Raw genomic sequence first — 27,623 nt, 5'->3', positions numbered from 1 at the left:
GATGTAGGTTTCTTGAAAAGTTTAGCCTTTTCAGTTGGTGGAGAGGCAATAGAAGGTCCAAGAATCACCTGAGATGGAAGTACCTCAGGAACAAGTCCCTTCCTCTCCTTTACACCTCGGTGAGGAGATTTCTTAGGACTGGGCTTGCTAGACCTATCAGAGGTCTTTTGAGAGGCCTTAGCAGGAGGCTGAGTTGAAGTGGAAGGGGAAGACCTACCACTCTTTTTAGACCTCCTAAAATATGTTGCTGAGGAGGAATCTTCACTGTCACTTGAAATTACTTCTTTCCGTGACTTCATCTTCTGACGTTCTGACGACGGGGAATGATACAAGCTATGGGAATCTATGAAAGTTCCAATACTGGGGCAAAGTCTTTTGCTCCATTATTTGCCCATTCTAGCAGTGGCAAAACAAATTACCTTTAGCAACAGTTCTCCAACGTTTGCATTTTTTTTTTAGAGTTAGATGCTTGAATATTTCCAGCCATCGCCCACAGACACTCAAATACCATTGAAACAGCCAGAAACACACACACGCATAAATATACACATGACATGCACACACCTCATTATAAGACCTGAACTAAACTCTAGCCAATGACATTTAAAGACTCAGAGTTCCAACTATGAACTGAGGCTTGGCTGCTAGGACTTTTGCAGCCTGTCAACATATTGTGCATTAAAAAAAGCCTCATTACCGGGGAAGTGGGGGTTGCAAGTAAATTGATTAAAAATACCATTCCAATGAAAAATACCAACGCTGAGAACTGTAGTTGCAGGTAAAATTAAGTTTTCCATCTCAGACTGATTTTTTTATAGATTTGCACACTTTTATAATGATTATACAGTGCAGCATATCCTACTTCTCTCTCAGATGTCTTCTGGATGACAAGGCAGTAATGTTTTGCAAAGGTGTGCACTGAAGAACAAGTTGTTGCCTTACAGATGTCGGCAAATGGTACTCCAGCACAGAGTGCAGGTATGGCAGACCAGCATCTGGAGTGAACATGTACATTGCTTCTGCTGGTCTTTCGATGGTAGAAAGTGTTGCTTGATGAAATCCAATAGGCTATGCCTTGCTTAAATAAGGCTGCGCTTTTGTTAATGTTATAGAATGACACAAATAGCTGATCTGATTTCCTAAAAGTCTTTTCCCTACCAGTGTAGAATTTTAAGCAGTTATTTAAATCCAAGAGGTGCAGGGCCCTCTAAACCAGGGTTTCTGACTCTAGGAAAAAGAATGGAAGATACATATTTTGGTTTAAATATGACGGCAGTACTTTTGGCATTAAACAAGAGTTTGTTGCGAGCATGGATCTCAACCTAATGGAATTAAGATATCAAAACTGAATAGCGAATGCAAGCATTTACCCCCTCTCCTGGCTGATATGATGGCTAATAAAGAGGTAATTTCCATGACTTTGTTGAGCAGGTCTTCGATTGATCTCAAAATAGCTTTTCATGAGCATCCCTACAATGGTATTTAGCTCCCAGACTGGTCAGTGTTTTGCTATTTATGTAAATGCTTGAAATACACCTCTCAGACCTTTTCACCTTTATTGTGGAGAAAGAGAGATGGTGTTACTGGAGTTAGTGACTATGTTGAGTGATATGTCAAAATGCAATTTTCCATTTGTAGGAGTAAGTCTTGGTTGTTGAAGCTGCTTCCACCACTGTTAGGATGGTTTGACATTCAGAAGGGATGTTGAGGGAGCCACATTCTCATGCAGTTCGGTGTAGTGAACTGAAGAACAGTACTGGACCGTAATGTCTATTTAGCAGATAAGAATCCCCTTGAACTGAAGCAGGGCATTCACTGGCAGGGCCCACAGGCCTGATTACCAAATGTCTTAACTTAACCTGGGAGCTATTATCAGCTAGACCAGCTTGCTTTAGTTTTAGAGGTGGTCTTTGGAAGTGACTGGAGACACACTGTTGCCATCTGCCTGAAAAGTTTATTTGAGGCTTCTAAGAAACCACCTATTCATGCAGGTAAAACTAGTTCATATTCAAAGACGAAAGGTCTGGCCTGTTGTTTTTGCAGCCTTTACACAATTTATCTAGGAAAGATTCAATACAGTGCCATAGTTCCCTACCGTAGCATGCTTCAAAATCTTGAATGCAATTAAAGCAAAGGCTCTTACCCTTTTATTCATGGTGTCCAGGCAGCGGTTTTCCTTGTCTGATAGTACCAAATAGGGCAATGAGGGAGAACAAAATTGTCTCTTGGTAGCTACTGAAGTGGCAGATTTTATTTTGACTTGGTAGAGAAGGCAAGCTTGAGCAGATTCTGTTGCATTGCGCTTTTTCTCCATCAATCGAAGTTGTATGCCTGTTATTGGATTTTTCATGCAATTAAGTGCTATCACAAGAGGATGAGTATCAAAATGAAATGACTGACTGAGTTTCATTACTTGTTTTTGAAGTCGATAATAAAAGTCTTGATATCCACTGTACAAGTAAGTAGACTTAATTTTTGACACTTTTTTTTTTAAAGACGGTCTATAAAAAACTGAAAATTATGAATATCATAAGGAGGTATAACTCTAGGCAAGAATCTAGCTTGCTCCATTATTCATTACTTACTCATTGAACTCAGTCACTGCCTCATCAAGGACACTGATATGATTATCACCATAACCACCACTGTCATTCCAACTCTACTCTGCAATGTCAGTCAGGATGCTGTAGATCCCCCATTACTTCTGGGGCGAGAAGAAAATGTTAGTTGCTTTTTTAATATAATCTTTCAGGTGGATACCCTACCTACCTGCAGATTCCTCACCTCTTGAGTAGTCTAGATGCTAGATTGGAACCGGAAACATTTGAATTGGCTCTCTATTGCCTGGAAGGAGAGTTGGTTCATCTCGATGGCAGAAGTTGAGGTGACGTCATTGGAGTTATACAGCACCCTAAACTCAGTTATCAATCTATTTTTAGGTCTCGCATAGACAGCACGTAATTTCTCTTGAAGACATTTTGTTTACAGTTAGTGAGCTGCAACCCATTCATAGGCTTACCATAGGTTAGCTTCAGCGTGGATCGCATTTGCTTTTTTTCCATTTGGCACAGCAAGCATGCATCATATTGACTCTTGAGTTTGTCCATCCCTAGGAGCATGAACTAAGTACTTGTGTCCTTGCACAGCTCTCGGTTATGGAGCTACTTTTTCATTCATTTTCAAGCACTCCACATGAGTGCTTGTGTTTTCAGGGATTCCCATATCCCCGTTCATGTTGCTCCTTTTCCCAATCGAGTACTCTGAACACACCGCATGTGAGAATACTGCATACACTGAGCACAATGCATGCTGTAGCACATATCACACACTGCAAGCACACTTCACATGCTGTGAACAGCTCAAACCCATGGCATGTGGGAACACTACACACATTATGCTCACACCACAAGCTGTGAGGCACAGTGAGCACATAACAGTAGCCAGGACCTCCACAGTCTCTGGCAGGGCATTTTGAGTTACTTATTTAAAAGTATGGTTTTCATTTTAGGGCTTGTGGAGGAAGTCCTCATCAATGACTTCAGAGCCATGGGCACAGGGCTTCTCTTCCTTTTGGTGTTAAGCTTTCCCAGGCTTAGAGAAAGCCCAAACACGGGGGCAAGGAGTGATAGAAATTAGCACTAATTAGCCCAACATATGAAGACCATGGCATCTCTCCTTTTTTTGTATTTTACAAATGTCTATGAGTCCAAGTCCTTGTGGAGATCTGGGTGTGAGGTAGTCAATACAGTCATATCTTTAGAAGTGAATGGGACACAAGCCGACTGGACTCTCCCATTGTGTTGGGTAAGGGTGTAAGGCTGCAGTGAATTTGTGCACTGGCCGGACTCCTTCCTTTTGTTCTTCTGTCACACGGCCTAGAGACAGTTTTCATATTTTCTACCAAGCTTTGTGGCCATGACATCCTGTTGATATGCACAGGTCACATGGATAGACCTTTTAATGATGCAGTGCTTTGGTCAATGATTTCTGTTCGGCTGCAAAGGGACGCCACAGGGTAGAGTGATGTGCTAGGGTTTTTCATAGGAGAGCGCATGCATGAGGAAACTGCTTGTCCCTCTGTTATGTTCCATGTTTATTCTTTCTAAATAACTTACTTGTAATCAGCATATATGTTTGCCCTCTATTTCTTCAATCTGGAGGCCTCTCCTGGGGAGCGGAGGAGGAGAAGACGATCCATCTTTATTATTTCTTTAGGTGGGCTTCTCATTGCCTGACATTTTATATTTGCACTTGGTTCTTGGGGAGTTCAAATTATAACATACTATTTTCTAGATTGTTCTACATCTTATTTTCTGTTTTCATCCTTTTTAGGTCTTGCATAAACAGGGCATGCAATTGTCTCTTCATGGCATTTTGTTTACAACATAGCTAAAATACATTGCCAAAAGCAAACAGCTCTTGCATAGGCGAGACCTATTTGTTTTTGCCAATGCTTGCTTTATCAGTGTCCCTAGAGGTGGAAACGAGGAAAGATGCCAAGAATTATGGTAGTGAGGAGCAACAACCTGATTTTGAACCTTACTAATCGGGCCTATGACCATCCTCCAGAACAGCAAGGTGGGTGGATTGGTGGGGAATCTGAAAGTAGGCAGAGTATCCACTAGTGAGATTCTTACCAATAGTAACTTTTTCTTCTCATGGAAACTTCTACCTGCAGAGCCCTCACCTTTGGAATAGATTCCCATGCAGTAAGGATACTCGTTCGAGTGTCTGAAGGAATGGCCAGATAAAGAAATCTTCGAGGACCGAGCATATGAATGGGTCATCTCTCCTGAAGTCTAAATCCAAACAATTATATTTGGTGAAAGGATCCCATCTCACCATTCTGCAAATCCCAGTTAATGGGACTCATCTGCCCTAGGATGCGGTGGAAGATTAGGACCAGATTCAATGGTGTGACACATCGGATGCACAATAATATCCAGCACGACAAAGTACGCTTCAGGAATACCTTGCACTCCTTGCATGGACCCAATGAAGCAGTGGTTGTGAGACCTTATCTCTATGGTGGGCCAATATAAAAGCTAACCATACACCTGGGGTACAGCCAAAACAATTGCTCCCCCAGTTGCAAGGGACTCACCACTTTGAGTAAGAAAGCCACCTTAATTCGGAGGAAAGCCTTGTCCAGGACGAAGCATGAGAACGGCAGGCGAATGCTCAGCGCCTGTGATTCACAGATGTGCTTTGCCAAAGTAATGATCACCAGAGAAACAGTCTTGAGAGTTAATAAATGCAGCGGACACTAGAGGGGCTCAAAAGTACCACCCATCAAAAAGTCAAAATCAAGTTCAAATCTCAGTGGGGCGTGCAAAGGGAATGAGACGAAACATTCAACAGGATCTCATCACTACAGGCAACCTAAAAAAGGAAGGCCGATTGGGAAGGCACAGAAATGCTGACAAGGCTGAAATGTACTCCTTGACAGTGCTCACTGCACAACCCTACTGGCACAGCGAGCACACATTGGAAAATTTCAAACAGACAAGCCTTCAAGGGACCCACATGTTGTTCAGCACAAAAAAAGGATCACGTCGTCCACCTCCGACTGGACTTGGAAAGAGTTTAGGTGACCTATCTCAATCCCCTGGCATGAATGTGTACGTTCTGAAGGCTAGTGGGGGGCAGAACCTGCTTCTCAGAATGGAAGAGGAGATCTGACTGGGCGGAGACACAGGGAGAGATGCTGCAACAATGTATGCCATACCATTCTCAGCCAGTCAGGAGAAAGGAATATGGCTTGGGCAACCCAAGTAATCAAGAGAATAGGAGGAAACGTAGTGAAGTGGTAAATTCCACTTCAACCAAAGGTGTCCACCATGGCTTCATGCATGCATAGCGGAGAGCACAGAACATCGAGTACTGGGCACTGTCATGAACAGCAATGAGGTTCGCCTGAGGTGTTTCCCACTAGACAAAGATGTCTAGAACGACCTCTGGAGGGATACACCATTCGAGGTTGGCAAAATGATGCGGACTGAGGCTGTTGGCTCTGGTGTCAGAGAGCCAGCAAGATGGTTGACGACTATTCTCTTTCTATGCCAATGGGTCCATGTGCAGAGCCTCAATGGTTCCCAACGCAGAAGGTTACCCAAATTCCACCCAGTTAGTTGATATATGAAAAACTGTTGTACTGTGAATCCAGATCTGGTCAGACTGGCCACAAACAAAAAGTGAACGGCCTTGAGTGCAAGCTAGATTACCCTCCATTCAAGCAGGTTGATAAAAAGTACCTGTTCCTCTGGAGATAAGAAGCCTCCCATTTCTAATTACCCCAGACGAGCACCCCACCCAAGGGTAGATGCATACATCACCATCAGGTTTCCAGCTGGATGTCCTTCTTTGCCAAACACCAGTAAAAGTCCAGAGCAGTATCTCTGAAGATCACAATAGTTTGTCAGTTCTTTTCTGAGCTGGTATTACTTCCTGCTGAGCCCTCATGTGCCCACATGTGTGCGTGACCAGGATAATTCAGGACACCAGCAGACCAAGAGGGGAATAACCATAATCTCTGAAACGTAAGCTTCCATCAAAATAATGGAATCGTATCCAGAAAGTCTTGTATCCTCTGTAGAGGAGGGATTGCTTAAAGTGAAATTGTATCCATTGCTTTCCCTACATACAGGAGGCACTGAAAGGGATGTAATAGTCTTGGGCTGGTTGATGTAAAAACCCAAATCGAACAACAGGGATATTATTGCCTGCAAGTTATATGAAATCAATAGCAGTGACCCAGCTTTGAGCAGCACAATGTTGAGGTATGGGAACAGGGATGTCTGACTTCTGAGATGGGCCATGACCACCGGTATCACCTTGGTGAAAGCTTTAGGTTTTGAAGGCATTCACTCCCAATTAGTTATGAGTGGTGGTGGGAGAAGGAGGAAGAGGAGCATGGCAGAAACAAACAAGCAATTTTTCTTCAGTAATGCCTTATCTGGTAGAAACTATCTAGCTGCAGATTCCTTACCTTAGAAATATCCCCAGGCATCAGACTAGATCTGGAAATCTTTTATAAACAGTACTCCTGCGTGCTGGTAGGTGGCGTCGTTTGGCTCCTTGTGGCATCATTCATGCCAGAAGTGTCATGCGCGGTGAAAATATAGGTGCCAAGACAGCGTGTTGACATGTTTCTTTTAATGACTTTCCACGCCAGTAACACGGAGCCACGAGGAACAATTCCCCACCTGTGTGGCTTATTAGGGCCCTGAAAAGGGAAAGCCTCAACACTCACCATCTGTTCGCAGAGCAGGAAGGATGATAAGGAATCTGCAGGTAGATACAGTCTCTACCAGATAAAGGGTTACCGAAGGTAAGTAACTTGTTCATCTGATAGAGACATCTAGCTGCAGATTCCTTACCTTAGAATTGATACCTAAGTAATACCTTCCAGGAGGTGGGTCTGGGAAACAATTTTACACCAAAAAGTCCTCTAGGACCGAAAAGTGGCCAGCCCAACGGATCTGACTGAACAGGCAGTACTGTTTCGTTAACATGTGCAGAGAGGCTCATTTTGCTGCCTGGCAGATGTCCAGGACTCTGCGTGCTAAGGCAGTGGTTGCAGCCTTGGCTCTGGTGGAATGAGCAAAAAAGCCCTAAAGAGATGACTTCTTGGCAAATGAGTATCAGATTATAATGTACAGCACGATCAGTGAGGAGATGGTCAATTCCTGCACAGCCTTTCCCTTGTTTGCTCCGACATACCCCACAAAGAGTTGATCGTCCAACCAGAACTCTTTTGTGCGATCCAGGTAGAATGACAAAGCTCTTTTTGGGTCCAGTTGGAGGAGTCGCTCCTCTTTAGAGGGATGTTGTGTAAAATGTAGGCAGGGTGACGGACTGGCCTGCATGAAAGAGTAGGATAACTTTCAGCAGGAAGGAGGCTCTATTGCAAAGAACCAACTTGCCTGGGAAGATGTTCATGTATGGAGGCTTAGATGACAAAGCCTGAAGCTCACTGACCTCCAGGCAGATGTGATCGCCACGAGGAAGGACGCCTTAATGGTAAGGAGCCTGAGAGTACAGCTGTCCAGTGGCACATTAGAAAGGCGAGTACTACTTTATTAACAATGCAAAATATTTGGGGATAGAGATTACCTCAGAAATTTACCAGATTGTTGAAATTAATCTTAAACCACTAGTGAAAAAACTAGATTTAGATGCTCGGCAGATCAATAATCTACCCTTAACTTTAATGGGTAGATGTAATGTGGTGAAAATGTCCTTCTTACCAAAGATTCTATACTGTCTTAGAGCCATTCCTGTATTGATCAATCCTATTTGGTTTAAAAAATTAGATCAGATAATCTCATGGTTTCTCTGGGCTGGTAAACGCCCCAGACGAGCTTTGAAATTTATGACATTATCCAGAGAAAGGGGAGGCTGGGCAGTACCCAATTTTCAGATGTATTATTGGTCCATAACACTTCGACATATAGCACCGATGTTAGATTTTGGCTCTCTAGACTGTTTTGATGTCTCGATTTATCATTTAATTCTGGGGGAGGAGGCACGGGGTTTTTATTTAGGCATATAGATATTTTAAAAGGGTTAGGTTTAAAACTCTTCTTGCAGCATTTAAAGTTTGGACGTCGGTTCGAAAAATGTTTGGCATTGGGCGGTTGCATGTATATACACCGTTTTCCATGACCCCTCTTTTTCCTGAAATTTTTAAGGATGCCTATTTCAATGAATGGTTAGCTAAGGGGATCACTGGGGTTAGGGATATAATGAAGGATGAGAGACTTGTCTTTTGAAGCGATTAAAGTTAAATATGAACTAGGACATAGACAGTTCTTTAAATATTTACAGGTTAGAGATTTTTTTTCTAAAAGGTCTATCTCTTGGGAGCGTATTCCATTGGTAGAAGCTATTAATGGGAATCAATCAACTATTTCTTCTATATATAAACTATTGAGAAATAGGAGACCAGATGATTTGATTAAGCACTTTACTTATTGGGAGAGAGGGCTCCAAGCTAGTCAAGGGGCCTGTGAGGATTCACTTTTTTTTAGTTCATCCGTCTTTACCTCCGCTAACCTGCAGTTCCAATGCTACAAAACCTGGTTTAACTTGTATATAACACCGTCTCGTATTCATAAATGGGGAGGGAATGTAGGTAGTAATTGTTCCCGTTGTGGGGAATTAGCTGCAGACAGTATACACATGTTTGCCTCCTGCCCCTCTCTAATTCAATTGCTGTGTAAAATGGAACAACGCCTCAGTCAAATTCTGGGTTTTACAGTTGTAAGGTCTTCTAGGTTAATAATGTTAGGGGTGTCTGAACAAAATATGTCAGGATCAGAACGCAAGCTTTTATTTGCAGCCATGACAGTGTGGAGATTATGTTTGGCGACAGTATGGTTAGATCCTGTACCACCAACGATTCATGTTTGGTTTAGTAAATTCCTATATATTTATAAATGGGACAAATCTGTATATAAAAGGAGAGGGCTTAGGGCTAGAAGAGAGGGAGAGCTCTAAGGAACTGGATTAATTCAGAGCAACAAGACTCCTAGCTCTCCATTATGGTTTCTGTTTTACTCCAAGATTCATATAATTTTTTCTTGTCTTTATGGGCTATACATGTAACACTGTTTTTTTTTTCTTTTCGGTTACTTCCCCTGTTCCCTGACCGGACCCTCTGGGGTGGGGTGGGTGGGAAGGGGATACAATTTGGGAAAATTGTGGATACATGACATGTATGGAATTTTAAGGTTGTTTTTTTTCTTGTGTTTTTGTTTTTTATGATTGGTTTACATGCCATGTTTCCCAATAAAAAATTTATAAAAAGAAAAAAAGAAAGAAAGGTGAGTACTAGATTAAGGTCCCACTGAGGCATGATGAAGGGTGAACGTTGAAACTTGTTGAAGACCTTTCAAACACCTATGTACAACAAGGGATTTGAACAGGGATGACTGATCTGGCAACTGCAGACAGCAGATGTGGCAGAAAGGTAGCCCTTTTAGGTGCTCAGAGCAGAGTCCTTCTAGTTAAGAGAAAGATTAAAGAGAAGGAGTTGAGAGAGTGGAGCAGAAAGGTCAACCTGTCTCTCTGCACACATTATCTGATATCCACAGATGAGTTGCAACCACAGCCATCTCCTTGGTGAACACTCGAGGGGCGCTGCTAAGGCAAAAAGTAGCCTTAGAAAACTGAAAGTACTTGTGTCCTACCTTGAACTGAAGGTAACGTCTGTGGGAAGGCAGGATGAGGATGTGAAAATATGTGTCCTGCAAGTCCAACTCTACCATCTAGTCTCCCGGGTCCAGGGCAGACAGGACTTAAGCGAGCCTGAGCATTCTGAATCTCTCATTTTTGAGGAAACAATTGAGAGGGCCCAGGTCTAAGATAGAACAAATGCCTCCGTCGTTTTTGGGCACCAGAAAGTAGTAAGAATAACAACCACAACCTACTTCTGACGTCCACAACTTCTCCCTTGGTCAAGAGAGCGCCACTTTCTGTCGGAGTAAGGTGAGCTAGAACTCTATTGCAAGTTACAAGTGGGTGGATGGTAGTCACGAAGTAGAGGGAGTAGCACCTTCCGACAATCGAGAATTCCCAACGGTCTGCTGTTATCGATCGATGGTTGGAGGACTAACTAAAGAGGTTTGGAAATGGGGGGAAGAGGGCCCGACCACTGGCAGCCCGGCCCACAAGGTCTGGGGGTACTGCACCCACGCAAAGGATGGGAAGCTTATGTGCAGTGGTGGCAGGCAAAGATAGAAGCCCCTTTTGTGGTCATGAAAGTAGCAAATGGTAAACTAGGGTTGGGAGGGGGGCATGGAAAGGCGCAAGGACCTGGCCGGAGCTCTGCTATCCTTGAAGAGCACCAGCGCTGAGTCTGTCTTGTCTCTAAAGAGACTGGAGCCCCTAAGGGCATTTACATAAGCGAGGCTTGGACATCCCCTGAAAAGCCAATCGTTCTCAGTCAGGCGTGGCATTGTAAGGCCACCGATGAAGAAACCGATCTGCCTAGGAAGTTGATCGTATCCAACCCACATCTGATTGTGAACTTGGATGCATCTCTCCTGTCTGCCATAGCTTGGAAGAGTATGGCCCAGGCCTCCCCCGGGACTGTAGCATCATCTGTGCAACTGACTCCCACAGTGCATAGGAGTAACGGTGCAAAAGGCACATGGTGTTCACAGACTGCAGTGCGAGGCTGGTTTAAGAAAACATTTCCTTGCGGAAGGTGTCCAGTCTCTTGAATTCCCTATCCGAAGAGGTGGTAGGAAATGGGCAAGGGTTTACACAGGAAGTGGAGTCTTGGACCACCAAGCTGTCCAGGGTACAGTGTTGCAAGAGGAAATTTGGATCCCCTGGGGTTGGGCGATGATAGTGGGCAATTGTCCTGTTCACAGGAGTCTGTCCTGGGCTTGGACCAGGTCCCAAGCAGGACATCTTTAAGGGCCTGATTAAAAGATAGCAGCGGTTCCGAGAGGGTCACTCCTGGCTGAAGACGTTAGTTTTAACTGCTACTGAGGGCAGGCTAAGGTCTAGGTCCTCGGCCGCCCTACTCACCACCACAGCAAAAGATGCACCCTCCATTGTAGCCACGGTAGGAGGAAAGAGCATGCCAGTATCTGGAGAGGGTGCCCAGTCCACTGGCATTCACCAATACCTCTCATCAGTCCATGTTGGGGTCTAGGGGCTAGTTTTCCTCATGGTCCAGTGGCCCCTCCCATTACTCCTAAAGTCCTAGCCCATAAGAATAGGGCTCATGACTAGCGTTAGATCTCTACGGATCTGCGCTGCCTGGTGCAGAAAGTAAAGAACTGATGTAAGCGCACTGGGTGGCGCCTACATAGGCACCATGCACATCACTTCTGGCGCAGACAACGCCACTTAGGAGCTGAACAATGCCACCAACCGGCAGGCAGGGGTACTGTGCAAAAGTCATTTCTGGGTCCAGTTGGACACCTGGGGAAAATTCTAAGGTACAGAATCTGCAGCTAGATGTCTTTATCACGTTAGTAGATCTCAGCCTGTTGTGTAAGAGCAGGGATATAGATGAACCCATTGCTCTGGCTCCTAAATGTGTTGTGTTCAGACCAGCTTTAATAAGCCGCAATGCATTCTGACCGTTGCAATCTCCGCAAAAAGATCCTTCAGGTGGTGAGGAAGGTTTAGAACAATCATTAGTCTCATATCCCTCAAAGCATGGGTATAACAACTAAGGAGGCAGGTGGCACTGAACAAACGCATTGCTAAGCTGCCTGCTATTAACACTTTCTTCCAGATTTTTAGACTTCCTGCCCAGGGGATGGGTAGAAAGTCTCAGGTTGAGTTTGGTGGAGGAAGCCTGTATCACAAGACTCTCCAGCAGATGGTGGACAGAAATAAATGCTAGGATCCCCGATGGTAGCTTATAATGCCTAGCCACTGTTCAGTTCACTGCTGATGCATGTTTTGGCTAGATATCCTTCACAGCTTCTAGATGGGCCTCCTTAAATGGTACCATTTCAGCAGAAGTAACAATGAACTGAGGAACCTTCGCGAAGATGTTGGGATCGGGATTCGCAGAAGGGAGTGGCGTGTCTCCAGCATCTTGGCTGCCAGATGTCTAACTGCATGGAGCCGATCCAGGAGATGGATAAATCTACCTATTGACTGGCATTCTGCAGCGCTATATAGTTGGCAGCTTCTTGTATGTCCTGGTGCCCCTGCATCTGCAGGGAATCTGAGGTTCTGCCACATATTTAATGAATGGTGTGCCAGCAATGGTAATGGGCACTAGCACGACCCTTCCAGCAATCCTCCTCCGCCTTTAGCAGTCTCCCAGTCTCCTCATGCACTGCAAACTCATGATTGTGGCCAGGAGAACATCCTGAGGCGGCAAAGAGGTAGAGGTGAAGGTCCCGGTGTGGTAAAGATGACCTATAGTGCAAGGAGATGGCCCAGCAGGACGAAAGGGACATTTAGCACCAAGGGAAAACCTAGTGGTGTATCAGGGAGAACATAAGCTAACAAAATATTTCTATTGGTGGGGAATAGGGCTGGGTCTGACCCCAGTGCCAGTAACTCAGGGTAGTTCAGCCCCAGTACAACAAAGGACATTGGCAGAAGAGGCAGAAACGGCATAGGAGTTTCCTGAAGAGCAATAATCGCAACAAGTTCTGGCTCAGGTAAAGATGGAGTTGGGGGAAAAAGCGTGGTGGTGACTTACACCTTGCTCGTCCCATTAGTGAATCTGAATGCTTCCTCTTCTTATGTTCACCTCCTTAAATTATGGAGGACTTGGACGCAGACAAAGTGGTGGCAGTAATAATGGATCTTCGTTTCAACTGCTGCCGAACTTGAGGATCATCCTGGACGTGGGTAAAAAAAGAGTTTGGCCTTCCTTTCTTTGATTGCCTTAAGAGTTCATACTAAGGCATTTGTCGCATGATTGAGATTCCTGCCTAGAACCAAGGCATCTAGGACAACCGTTTTGTTTTGTGAGTTTGTATTCAACATATTGCCATCACAGTTGTGACAGGACTTAAACCCCGATTTTATCGATGGGGAACATATCCTGCACTTTGTGGCAAGGGAATTTGCAGAATTTTCACCTCAAACCTGTGCAGAGAAGCTGTGGATCTGCGTCTGAAGGCGCAAAGTAAAGGGAACTAATGTAAGGCACCAGAGAGAGCACTACATGGCCCGACTTGACATCTCCATGACTCTACCTGTTGCATCAAGATGCAGCCAGTGCCCTTACCCGCAATGGAGAGCTAGGTCTGAGGTTCACAGATCCAGTCTATTGCCTGGAAAATTCAAGTGGAGAGATATCTGACGGTAGAAGTATCCATGACAATTACGATACGGCTGTTGGCTCAGCAAGAGGTAAATACTCCGGTATTTGCTGCAGAGCATTGACTGGCAGGACTAGCGCTGCCAGAGTGCTGTTTTGAGATGGTACTGGCTGCGGAGCTGCTAGAGTTGGTGAACAGTGTGGAGCCGCTTGTCACAAATAGCAAAGAGGCTGATGTTGGTGGTCAGAAAATTTTCCACAATGTACTTCAAAGACTCTAGGTGGTCTGATAGTCCTGAGGCATAAGAAAATGTGTAAAGGCAGGTTGGCCACTGTAAGCCCTCCAGGACCTTAGGGGACGCACTTTGGGACTCACAATTTGTCAGGCAGAAGTAAAACCGCAGTATCCAGTCCAGTTACTACTGGTCAATTGGACAGATGCAGGAAATGACCTCTAATAGATGCATTTGTTCTAGGTACAAAAAGCAGTAGGTGCAGCCTTCTAGGTTCTTCTTAGGTCTCAGACAGCTGGTTCAGTCCTATTATGATCTTCCACAGGTCCAGGGGTGTTCTGAAGCGGATGGCTGGTAATGCCACATTTATATTATACCTGGCATGAGCTAGTGGGTGGGAATGACTCCTGGCCAAGCCCTAAACAACCAATGGGGTCAAAGTTCCTGAGACCAAGCCTACCCCAATCGGGGTATTTTCAGGATGGTGAAAGTCTTATTAAACTTGGGCTCTGAAGGCTGGGGGTGCGTTTGTGGATAGTACTATGGTAATACCAGTGTCCACCAACATCTAACACTAAAATCAAGTTTGGGACAGTCCTTGTACTCCCAATAAACACAGACACACAAGAACAAGGCAGGATTTTCATCAACCAGAAAGTGGATACACATGAATTGTCTTGGCATCCTATTTCAATTCCTTTCAAGTGAACCTCAAGTATTATATGTACAACCCAAGCAGATCTGTCAAACAGGATATAACACTCCAGCAAGATCTGACACTAATGTCAAAAGGGATGCTCACACCCCTACCCGGCTTATTTGGTCGGGTTTAGAGGGGTCATCTCATCCATTCAGGTTGGCTTACTGTTTGCTCCTGGGAAGCATTTCACACCCATTCACTCACATTTAACTGCTAATTACTAGTTGGCATAAGTGGGAGAACAAAGGCAAATGGGCCTGTAGATGTTTTAGGCAGGGAAAACGTAACTTTCTAAAAAAAAAAAACCGCTTTCCTTACTTTTTATCTAGCTGTTTCTACCCAAACTTATGATTATTAAATGTAATAATGTAATTCAGTGGTTTGCTATGGAACAGTTAGCCTTGCTACAGTGAAAACGTTTTTTTTATTTTTATAAACTGTAGGGACATGTTTAACATTCAAATCCTACATGACCTACTTTTAAATACCATTCACCCTGCCTTATGGGCGATTCGGCCGACATAGGAGTGACTTTTAAATATTTAAAAGCAAGGTTGAGATTTGTCAAAAGGGGTTATTTTGAGAGGATGAATTTGCAAATTAAAACTGCAACCTATATAGTTAGCAAAATTATAGGGACCAGCAAAAAAGCTGAAAATCTGGGGTGATGGTGCAGAAAGGGCGTTACATACAATTCCCAACCAATACTCACCTAAGAGGCGGAGGGCCTAACTAGATGGTTATACCAGAATGTCCTGTAGCACAGATTGAGCAAAATGTCCATCCAGCTTCGCCTCTGAATCCGGACAACAGTGCTTGGTGAAGGTGTGGAGGAATCACCAAGTGGCCACTTTGGAGATGTCACCCACAGAGGCTGCCCTGCCCTAGGCAGATATTGAGGACCCGGCTCTCACAGAGTGAGCCCGAATGCCCACTGGTTGTTCTTTTTGTTCCCATGGAAAATCATATCTTAATGCCCAAAATAATCCACCTCGATAAATTTGTTTTCTGCACTGGTTTCCCTTTTCTATTACTTATAAAACCTACAAAGAGGTGACCATCAACACTGGTCCTATATGAGGTAAATATAAAAACTCACTACTCTTTTTGATCTAGCCTATCCAGCCTCTCCTCCTCCTTTGTAGGGTGCGGTAGGATAAAGAAGGATGGTAAAGTGAAGGTTGACAGAGATGTAAATAGATTAGCTCTGGTTCTGAGGACTAACTTGTCAGGATAAAAAGAGGCGAAGGGCAGCTGGACACTCCAGCCAGACATGTTAGCGAGCTGCAAGCACACAGTAAAGGCCACCAGAAAAAATATTTGAAAGGAAAAGAGCCTGTGTGGGGGGTGGGAGCGGGCACATGGAGCTCCCATTAAAAAACAGTAAGAACCAGGTTCAAATCCCACTGTTGCATACTAAAAAGAGGAGGACAAACCATGTTGGTCAGACCTTAAAATAACTAAGGGCGGACTGGAAAAGGGGTGGTTGGTCTGGGAGGCATTGGCTAGCTTTCACAGTATCTAAAGAACATCACTCCTGAAGATCCACCATGAAAGGAAGGAGGAGTGACTGACACAGGAAGAAGTGTTGAAGGTCTGCGTACCATACCCCTCTTGGTCTCAAACTCAATCCACTAAGATTACTTGAGCCCAGTCTTGGCGAATCTTCCCCAGAACTTGAGGAATCAAGGGTATGGAAGGAAACACTGCAGTGCAGAGGAAAGTTCCACTTAAACCAAAACAAGTCCCCCAAAGCTGCTTCCACGGATGCTGAAGGTCATAGAACTTCAGGAAATGTGAACTAGAAAGAGTATCAAAAGAGATCCACGTGAGGAATGCCCCCTTGATCAGCGATGCTCTCCACAACCTCTGGTTGAAGACACCACTACCAGGTGACAAGATAAAGACTCAGGTCCTTTGCACTTTTGTTGAGAGAGCCCACCAGATGAAACGCCACCAACCACATTCCGTGCTTGTGTATCTAAGACCAGAGCCTCAGAGGTTCTCCAAAGGGAGCCTGAGACCCTACCCCTGCTTGCTGACATACCACATCACTATTATCCGTCAAGATCTGCAATGACCAACTGCAAAAGGAAGAAATGACTTGAGTGCCAGGTGAATTGTCCTCAATTCGGAACCTCTGCTCTTCTGGAAACCAGAGCACAGTTATCTCCTGTTCCTCGAGATGTGCTCCCCACCCTAGATTGGAGGCATCTGCCAATACTGTGGTCACAGCTGGAGGGGGTTGGAAGGACATTCCCCTGGACAGCTTCTCCACCACACCCCACCAGGTCAGGTCCACCAAAGTATCACATGGGATCACTATTGAATGCAACATTCTGGAAAGACTGCGCAGAAGAGATACTGCTGACTACAGGAGAAAACCTTCAACACAGGAGTCTTGACTTTTAAGAGTCAGTCATCGTGGTAGGAAAGACTTGACTCCCTGACAATTTGAGATGGGGGCACTACTGCCATCACCCTGTGAAGATCCATGGGGAAGATGTTAAACCATAAAGCTGTACTGCAAACTGAGTGAGTCGTGCCCGCTACAAATCCTAAGTACCACCTGTGGAATTTCACGATTTGTATATGAAAACACGAGTAACAGTAGAAGGCGGCAATCCTGCAAGGATCTGAATGGGCAGGGCAAATCAGGGGACAGGAACGGTAGTAAGGTAAGGGATACCCATTTTCTACAATTTCTAGGACCCATTTGCCAAAGAATATGGTCCTCCAGGCCCATTGGAGAAAGCTTCTCACCTATTGATTTACATTGGGGGGCAAGGCGTGTTGTGAATGTATCTAGGACCCTAATTAAATATTCCTGATTCATGCCCTTATGTGATTATAACAAAACATATCCTTATAAAGGCATAAGAATCATGTCCATATTTAGTCATAGCCAATGCAGTCCAAATATGGCAAGGCTACTCCCATAGACTCCTAGAAACGCGTTCTTTAAACAAACCAAGCCTCCAGCAGCCCGGGAATTCCCCCTGCTTTTGTTTTGATGTGCACAAGAACTCCTGGAGTCCAGAAAGAACTGTAAGTTCTTAGTGACGTCTTATGTCCAACCCGGCACCTTCCAGGTATAAATATACCAACGTTGCCTTAAGCAAACACATGGTGGTTTGGAGCAGAGCGGCTATCTACTTGCCCGACGCCCAGCTGATGCGAGTGCCGAAGGAAGCCGACCCTCCCATTTGACGCACTGAGAGAGACGCTGTCTTTTCTCCTGCCGAGAAATCCAGCTCCGGTGTTTCCAGTCACCCTTGCGGGTTGCTGGGAGATCGAGTCCTGAGAAAGAGATACAAGACCTCCTTCATTCTAAAACCAAGGTACGGAGCTGATTAGATCCTTAGAGAGGTCTTGATGCAGATTCTTGGCAAAAACCTAACTTAACTTAAACTGCAACTTACTTACTCCTTCCCACGTATTAGGCTTAGGTTAGGTACACCGGGGTAGGCGTATCTTAGAAGCACCAGTTGAGTACGTTTAGTCAATGGTTTTATGTATGTATATATTTTTTCCGTTTTAAGTATCATATGGCTCAGAAACCATATCAATGCTTTTACAATATTATTTCATAATACTACTTTTACTGTACGCACTTTACTTCATGATAAGTATTGCAAGTGTGGCAATTCACTTCTTTTGCATGAGAAAAGGGACTGCTCAATAAATAACACCTTTTATTGAAAACGCCCGTCTCTCTATTTCTCTGCACTCCTGGTGAAACTAAGTATGCACGATTGACTGAGTGAAATAGCTGTCTATTGTTTTCACACAACTCTGGAGATATACTCCTTGTTCTGGAGGGAGCAAAGTTGTCATGTTTATGCGGTTGTCAGAAACTAATCCCTTCTTGTCTAATCAGGAAAGTTAACTCCTTCCTGTTCATTCGAGAAAGTTTCTAGTGACCTCTGAGCTAGCTGGCATACCTAATTAAGTCTAACATATTCAGTAGAGACCTAGATGACCTCAGTCCTACGTCTAAACTATTGTTTGTGTTATTCCAATGCGCAGAGCCTATTGGGAATATAGGAACTACACTACAGGCATTGATCGTGGGATCAATCTACGCCCCAAAAAAGGGACATGAGAGGTTCCTTCATATGGCACTGTATGAGGCAATGGCCACGGACAACGTAAAATATTTTTGGGAGGACCTTAACCCCTCAACCTAGTGTTTGGCAATGCGACAAACAGGTCAGCGCAGCGACACGGACAGCCGGGAGCACTATCCAAAGCATGTCTAACCAAGATGAGGAATTAGGACTGGTGGACCTCTGGAGGGCATCCCATCCCCAGGCCAAGGAATATTCCTTTTATTCTAATGCCCACAAAACATATGCCAGACTAGACTACCTCTTTGGCACTAAAGACAAACACACACTTGCGGGGGACACAGAGATACTCACAACAACACTCAAACCACACAACACTGTGGGAAGCACTCAAAACCGCCATACAGGGCGAATTCATAGCGATATCCGCCGCGGACAATACACTCCAGAGCAAGAAAAGGGAGCGCCTTTCCCAGCAAATCCGGAAACTAGAACACATATATGAGGACAGGGGCCCCCTGAATTTGAACGCAATGATGAATGCAAAGAGGGAGGTGGGTGGTGTTGGTTTGTCTATATGACACTTGCTTGTAAGTTACTTATAGCAGGGCCCTTTGTAGCCCAGACTCACGCAAGGTCTATTGTTGGCACTGTTTATTGATTTAATGAAACTCAATAAAAGATTTGAACTATAAAATAGTGTATGTGACAGACCGATCCAGGAACCCGGACAGTTTCAAGGATATAAAATATTAGTAGGCAAAGAAAATATATGGTGGCTGCAAAAGCCAGCATTTTAGCCACAAACATGCAGTGTGAAGGTGGGACATGAGCTTTGCGATTAACAGAAAGACTGGTTTGTTTATTAATGGGAGTTTTTGTTTCAACTCTGAATACAAGCAGGGACCGAAAGCATGATTTAATGGTGTACAAGCAGGATCTCACTTCAAAGCAAAGAACAATCAAAGCACAACGAGATCTTAAAAAACACAAAACAACCTTCTTACATCCAGTCCCCACACTATCACATGACCTCATGAAAACGCATATACAAAATGGGATCAAAATATTTAATAAAACAATAAATAAAAATGTTATGAAGAAATCCAACAGTGTCTTCTCATATCCAACATAAATAATACAATCAACATCACATATAAATAAAAACAATGTAACCAAAATAGCTTAAAACCCAAAGGGGAGGTAAAGTATTTAAAAAACTCCAATCAATTATTCAAAAATAGTTATACTCCCACTAAGCGTTCATAGTGTATCGTTGAATATGTTCAATGACATATTATATTTGTCCAAGCACTGTGGGTCGTGTGTGTAAAATCAGTTAACACGTTTTGGTGGTCTCAACAAACCAGCAGAACAATTGAGGGGCTTTTGCGGTTTGCTTGGTCATAAGCCGGTAACTGAAATTATAACTTTATACAAACTAAAATGCTTATCTGTAGCCACCTTTGGTGCAGGAGTATGGGGTTACCATAAAAGTTCCCAGATACAGATTTTAGAGAACACATTTTTAAAGAGATTACTGATGATCCCCTGCAGCTCTCCTACACTTTTTTGTCACTCTGAGGTAGGTTTGGATTTCGGGAAAGATAGGATAAATATTGCCCCACTGATGTTATGGGGAACAATCTGGACTTCTGAGGACCTATTATCCTTAGAGACTGCATGAGCCTTGATAACGCAATGTCACTCCCCTGGCTACGTTATGTCAAGGACACTTTCTATAAAATAGGCCTGGAAAATTATTATGATAACCCTGATGGTATCCATTCAAACATGAAACAGGTTTTTAAAAACGCATTTCGAACTGAATCAAGCATTTCCAATTAAGACAATGGAATCTCAGATTATGAGCCTCTGAGCCAACAGCCATTTTACTTGTCTTTTACATGAATGTTCATTCACGTTTCCTTATGACTAGACTTTGTCTTTGCACACTGCACTTTCTTGTGGCTTTTCCCAAACAGGCGGGTTGGTGCGAGAGGCTAACCTCCTGTCCTTGTAATAATCTAGCCCATCAGAGTACAATGCACTGTTTTACACACTTTATAAAGACCTAAGGGCATGTTTTATCAAGCCCATTTTAAAGGGAATTCGTTCCCGTTCTCATCAGGAGGGCTTTAATTATCTGCGGTCGCTATCTACTGTTGCTCTATGTAGTGCTGTGCTGAACTTTCTCAGAAATGTTTTTTTAATCAGGAAACGCTACGAGTCCTAAAAGGAACTCGCATGTTTATAGATTAAGGGTTTTTAATATTTTTTTATTTTGTATAAATGTGTTGCAGAATGGTATGAGCCTCTTCCCCTTTGCACAAAATTGTCTCAAGTATTTCTATCTTATTGTTTAATGAATGTATGTAAACTTTTATGATTCAACTGAATCAAATAAAGTTATTTGAACTGACATATACCACCTTTCTTTAGGACAAATGTATCAATTCTCTCCTCCCAAACAAATATGTATAAAAACAACGTGGACACAACATTTAAACATACATCTATAAATAAAATCCTAAAAACGTCCATCTCAACAAATAAAAATGATATGTGCAAACCCAAAATCCTGTGGCATAAATTTGTGGCTCTGACACAAGTGCACCCATTGATACATTATCACACCTTCCACCAGCAAGTGTCAGGTTTAGAGTACAACATTCATTCGTGTCCCTTCCATACCTTCATTTAGCCAATTGTATCACCACACTTGAGTGGTTGAGATGAAATGCTACCTTTTTTAAACAAAACTGACAATATACATTCGTGGGTGTAGACAGGACCACAAAGTCTCAGAATCTTAGAAGGAAATACTTTTTTGTATCTAAGTTGACCGGAAAGCCAAACAATCCTTTTAGTATGATAATCGAAAGGTGTTACTGGCACACTTGTAACACAAATCTAAGAGATGTTAAAAAATTGAAAAGGAGAGAAGATGCAAGTAAAAGAGCCATCAAAGACATCTCATCATTTACTAGAAGGAAACCACTCATGCTCAGCTACCTCCTCAATCACATTTCTGTGGAGAAGCCAGATAGGCTCACTTGCAGTATTCTGAAATATTGGTGACTAGCAAATATATTTAGAAGCAGTGATACGACAACGTGGTTTAGATGACAGCAAATGCAGCGATGTAAGACGCTTCAATTAACGTGCCACAGAGTCACCTTTCAAGGTGGTTAGGGATGAAAGAATGGGAACCTGCTTGCGGCCAACAGACAATGAAGGCGACAATGAAGGTTACAAAGAAGGTCCCATTCCTAGTACCGGTTGGCAGGAATGCGAATTAAATGGGCACAGAAAATTGTCAGATTATAAGGAAAGGCAATGTTCAACAGCTCTAAATGTAAATCTTACAGTACCAATAATGCGTTAAGAACATTTTAAAAGAAACTGACCGGCACGATTACCTATAATTTCTGAAACGTTGGAAAGCTGTGGCAGTAAATCGATGTCAACAGCATTGCTTGAATCCAAAAGTGTGGAATTTTTGCATTTAAGCCGCCGTGAAACAGTTGTGTTTATGGCTGTTTTCAGAGAAGATGTACCTAAATTAAGGAACACAAAGAGATATAAATGAACAGCAAAAAAGAAAAGTCCAATTACTATAGCATTCCTGATGTGCTTAGTTTTCAAGGAGAACATCAATTACCTATAATCCTAGTTCTTCGTCATGGGCATCTTTTTTTAATTCATAAGCATGAATATTTATAGCCATGTTCAAATGTCATGAAACATTTATTTAAAAATCAATTAAGCCCCTCCGTAAAGGCAAAACATGCTTACAAAAAATAAGAAGCATCTCACTTACAGAAAGCTGAAGCCTTCTGCTGGAGACGTCTTTACCATTACACAAATACATATAGAAGAAAAGTGGGCTTTAGGTCAGTATCCTTCATCCACTGGCTGTTTACCCTTTTAGGTCTGGAGTTACCCAAGACCTTTTGATTGTACTGAAACAATATGTAGAATATACTTACCTAAGTGAGCTTTCAGCCACCTCTCTTCACTCATGAGTCTGTTGTGTCATTTCAGTTTTGTTTCCGCTCACTACAGCATTCAGCATGGGGCAATGGGTCAGCCTACTTAGGCTTCTGGTTAGCATCACTTTCAGGGGCTGCATTTTGTTGTTTCATAATGTGCAAAACCCCAAACAAGGTAGTTTATTTCACTTTAGTGCCAGTGTTGCTTGATGTGGTAGTAGGATATATTTGAAGTGAACACAGGACATATTCCAGCTTTATTACGTCCTGTCTCTTTCTAATATGCTTGTAAATTCTTTTTGAAGTGGACTGCTGCTATTTCACAGCATACCATATTGTGTTCCTGGACTCTATTTCACCAATGGTTCTTTAAATAAACATTGGCAAGGAAGAAAAACTTTATCACGGTTTATTTGCAGCACATTTGCAACTGTTTTCTTTGAACATAGGTGGGGAGTAATTTGGGTTTGAGTATCCAATATTTTATACTGAGAATGCTCTCTCTTTCCTTCCTTTTTTCTTTCAAACTTTCTTTCCTTCTATCATTTATTTCTTTTTTGTCTTTATTCCCATTTTTCCAGCTTACTTCCTCGCCTTTACTTTTGGTCCTTTTTTGCCTTTTTTCTTACTTTCTTTCTCCTTTCTGTTACCTTCTTTTTTCTTTCACTCGCTCCTTCCTTTCTTACTGTCGTTTTGCCTTCTTTCGTTTGTTACCTTTCTCTTGCCTTTGTTCATTTATTTTTCCCTACTTCCCCTTTCTGTTCCTTCTTTCATTCTTTATTACTTTTTTCCCTCGTTTTTCTTTCATTCTCTTTCTTGTTAGCCTTTTTCTTTAATTTCATCTTTTCCTTTTTGCATCTGTATTTCTTGCCTGCTTTATTTTTTCTTCTTTCCTCACTCTTTCTTTTTGTATTTTCTTTCTTTTTCTTCACCTTCTTTCCCTTTTTTGTTTTTTACTTTTGCTTCCTTTTTTTCTGCTTTCTCTCATTTGTTCTGTATTTTACTTTCTATCCTTCTATCTTTGTTTTGCCTTGCTTCTTTTATTCTTTCCGTCTTTATTTGTTTTCTTGCCTTTTTTTTCCATTTATTTCTTTGCTTCTTTTGTCTTTCTTTTTTGCCACGATTCATGTTTTATTGCTTTTTTGCACTTTCTTTTTTTCTTTCCTTTTTTTCATTCTTCCTTCCTGCTTTCTTGTTTGCCTTTGTTTTTCTTTCTTACCCTTTTTCCCTTTCTGTTCTCTTTCTACTATTTCCTTTGTGCTTTCTTTAATTTTTCCATAATTTTGACTTTCTCCTTTTTTACTTCCTTCATATTTTTGGCCTACCTACCTCCTGTTTTGTCCTTCTTTCTTCCTTATTTTTTTGTCACACTTCCTTCCCTTTTTTCTTACCTTCTTTTTCAAAAGCGAGGACAGCAGGCTATCCCACACCAATGGCTATTTTAGGTCTGTGTTAGCCAAGAACGTTTGATTCCCACCCCCCCACCCCTCCAAGTATGTATGACATAGTTACTCATAGGGGTTTTCAGCCAGGCTTCTTTAATTAATCTGTGATTTTATCATTCACGTTTTTCTTCCACCTACTCCACCATGCAACAAGGGGCAATGTTAGACTCAGTCACCGACTGACTTTACGATGAGTTACAGCATACTGTCATTTTACAAGGACCACATCCACACAAAGCAGTGTCTTTCAGTGCCGGGTATACCATGGCAATGTGTACGTTTTTGAGACCAGGAAAATCACTTTTGCATTTAGCCAATGTTTTTTTTTAGATTTAATGAGGACCCAGCCGCTTCACGAACAAAGGTTTGCAAAAACCATGGCAAAACAAAAAAATTTCCAACACCGGACCTATTGGCTTTGCTAATGCTTGCTTTTAAAAACATTTTTTTTTTAAAGTTGCTATTGGCTGGGTAGTATGTTCTAAAGCCATGGCATTTTGTGCAGGGTTACACGGGCATAAGGTGGTTCCCTGTGGTCACCTATCCTATATATTGTCCTTAACTGTTGTCAGGATGTGGCCCTTGCACTATCCTCTTTCTAGCGTCAGCTTGCTCCTATTTTAGTTTTTAAAGTTCTTGTTGACTTGCTTTAGATGCACTGGCTAAGCCAAAGCCATCCCAAAATGATCTATCTGCATGGGTGTGCTAATACAGCGGCCGTAATAGTTTTCACATTCATTGTTTACCAGCCATGGTCAATACCATTGAGTAACGGATTGCATACATGTCACCTCACTCCCCATTCGGAGGGTGTCACTCTCAAAAAAATATTAAACTTCAAAAACTCAACGTGCCTCAATAGATTTCAATAAGGTCCACCCTCCTCTTTCTAAACCTATACCACTCGCCTTAAGTGGATTTATTCACCATTTACTTTAGAAGGATCACCCTCATAAATGCTGGAGAGCAATATATTTGTTTCCACATTCTCCCTTAGTTACCACAAAGACTGTCCAGGGCCACATTAACTGTCCATTCAGAACCTGAGACAGTGAACAGGACATGAGCGGTTGACGCTGTGCATTTGCTCGTCACTGACTCATGATTTCTAGGGTTCTGGAGGCTACTGCTAGGAGCCTTCAGCTTATTGAACAACTTTCTTAGAACATCATCAATCAGGGTTTATGAACTGCAGCTACTCACCCGAAAGGGTCTCAAGGCAGTGGGGGTGGAGGGCATGGCTTCTGGATGTTCACATTGATTCTTCTAAGAGAAAGCTCCTGAGGTCCTTCAAAAACTTGAAGACTGTTGGTGTCTGTCGAGGTGGAGAGGGCCCAGGCCGCGAGGAGGGAGAAGGAACGTCCTCATGTTCTGGACTTCTTGATGCGTGTTACCGTTCCAAGAGAGCTGGACTGAGTGGACGGATCTGTTGGATGCGTGCAAGAGAGGCGGTGGTCCATGCAGGCGGGTCAGGTGTTGTGGAGAGCTGTGTGGGTGAGAAGCTTGAAGGTGTTTCTCCCTCAGACGGGGAGCCATTGTAGTGCCTGTAGGTGATGGCTAATGTGACAGTGGTGCGGTAGGTTGAGGACTAGTCTGGCGGCGGGGTTATGGAGTTTGCGAGTGAGGTTCTTGTTGATCCCGGCGTAGAGTGTGTTGCTGTAGTCTAGTCTGCTGCTGATGAGGTAGTGGGTGACAGTTTTCTTGTGTTCAAGAGGAATTCAGTTGAAGGTCTTTCGGACTAGGCAGAGGGTGTGGTAGCAGGAAGAAGTGACAGCATTCATCTGGTGGTCCATTTTGAGTCCAGAGTCCAAAATTATTCAGAGGTTGCATGCGTGGTATGTGGGGGAGGGGTGGTTCCCGAGGATGGGGGGGCACCAGGTGTCGTCCCATGAGGCGTACTTCGGTTTTGTCCGTATTGAGTTGTAGGCCGCTGTTGTTCATCCACCTGGTGACTGCTTCTATTCCTTCTTGAAAGTTTTGTTTGGAGACGTTGGGTTCATTGGAAAGGGAGAGGATGAGATGGGTGTCGTCTGCGTAGGATACAATGTTGAGACTGTGGTATCTGATGATGGGGGCGAACGGGCCGTGTAGACGTTTAACAGGGTGGAGCTGATGGAGGATCCTAAGGGAACTCCACAGGTGATCGGTGTGGGATCCGAGAGGAAGGGTGGGAGTCTGACTCACTGCATTCTGCCGGAGAGGAATGAGCGGATCCAGTAGAGGGCCTTGTTCCAGATTCCTGCGGTGCAGAGTCTGTGGACTAGGGTGTGGTGTGAGACTGTCGAAGGTGGCAGAAAGGTCCAGGAGGATGAGGGCCACAGTCTCTCCTCTGTTTTGGAGGGAGCAGATGTCATCTGTTGCAGTGAGAAGGACAGTCTCGGTGCTGTGAATGGGAAGGGTTGAGGATCTTGTTTTCTTCTACGAAGGAGGCGAGTTGACTTTTTTCCATTACTTTTGCCGGATACAGTAGTAAGGAGATCGGTCTAAAGTTCTTAAGGCAAACAGGGTTCTGCTGAGGGTTTTTTCAGAAGAGGGTTGATCTCCGCATGTTTCCATTTGTCGGGGAACGAGGAGGTCTTGAAGGAGTGTTTGATGATTTGTTGAAGCTCCGGGGCAATGACTTCTGCTCTGTGGTAGATGTGGTGGAGGCAGGGATCCATGGGGGCCTCGGAGTGGGTCGTCTTCATAGTCTTTAGGATGTCTTCAATGCTAGGGTGGTCCAGCTGTCCTGTGTCGTCTGCGTGGTGTGGGGACAGTGGGTGTGGGCTCTTTGTGAAGGTTGCTGTCATCGAAGTTTTCATGGATAGTTTTGATTTTGTGATGGAAGAAGGCACGGAGTCTGTTGGAGAGGTCCTGGGAGGGAGGGATGTCGGTAGTGTCACTGTTGGGTTGGGCGAACTCTTTGATGATGCCAAAGAGTTCCTTGCTGTTGTGTACGTGGGTGGAGATTCTGTCCTGGAGAGCCTTCTTCCATGAGTATCTGATGAGTTTGTAGTGGGCAGTGATGGCCGCTCTAAAGTTGTCGCGGTCTGCTGGGGTTTTGGAGTTCCTCTATAGCTTTTCAAGGCGTCTGCAGGTTTGTCTAGATTCTCTGAGTTCGGTGGAGAACCAGCTGGCTTTCTTGGAGGGTGGGTTAGACGTTTTTCTGAGGGGGGCAATGGTGTTGGTGATCCAGTTGTAGATGGTACGGGCGTCAGTGGTAGGGTCGCCGTCTGTGGCGGGTGGAGCAGAGTTGCTGAGGGAGGCAGTGAGCTGGTCGTCTGAGATCTTGTTCCAATTCCTGCACTGGAGCTGGTGTGGGCGTCTGCAGGGGATGTATGTTTAGAAGGCGTAGTGGATGCAGCAGTGGTCCGTCCATGGGAGTTTGGAGGTGTGGCTGAAGACCATGGAGTTTCCTGCTGTGAAGATGGGGTCCTGTGTGTGTCCT

General features: G+C 43.7%; 1 protein-coding gene across 3 annotated transcripts in view; it reads right to left on the bottom strand.

The window, feature by feature from the left end:
* The window catches only part of MEIKIN (meiotic kinetochore factor), an 836,714-nt gene that overhangs the window by 317,845 nt on the left and 491,246 nt on the right, over positions 1–27,623 (bottom strand). For 2 of the 3 annotated variants that reach the window (XM_078650674.1, XM_078650676.1), the window contains exon 6: positions 22,179–22,316. In XM_078650674.1, the coding sequence (XP_078506800.1) occupies positions 22,179–22,316 (138 nt within the window). Of the gene's footprint in view, positions 1–22,166; positions 22,317–27,623 lie in introns of all 3 variants that reach the window. The other variant, XM_078650675.1, reaches the window with a different exon arrangement.

This window comes from Lissotriton helveticus, chromosome 7 (genome assembly GCF_964261635.1).
Source record: "Lissotriton helveticus chromosome 7, aLisHel1.1, whole genome shotgun sequence".
Lineage (NCBI taxonomy): Eukaryota > Metazoa > Chordata > Amphibia > Caudata > Salamandridae > Lissotriton > Lissotriton helveticus.
Note: the sequence above shows the minus strand (reverse complement) of the source record. Positions and strands in the feature narration are given on the sequence as shown.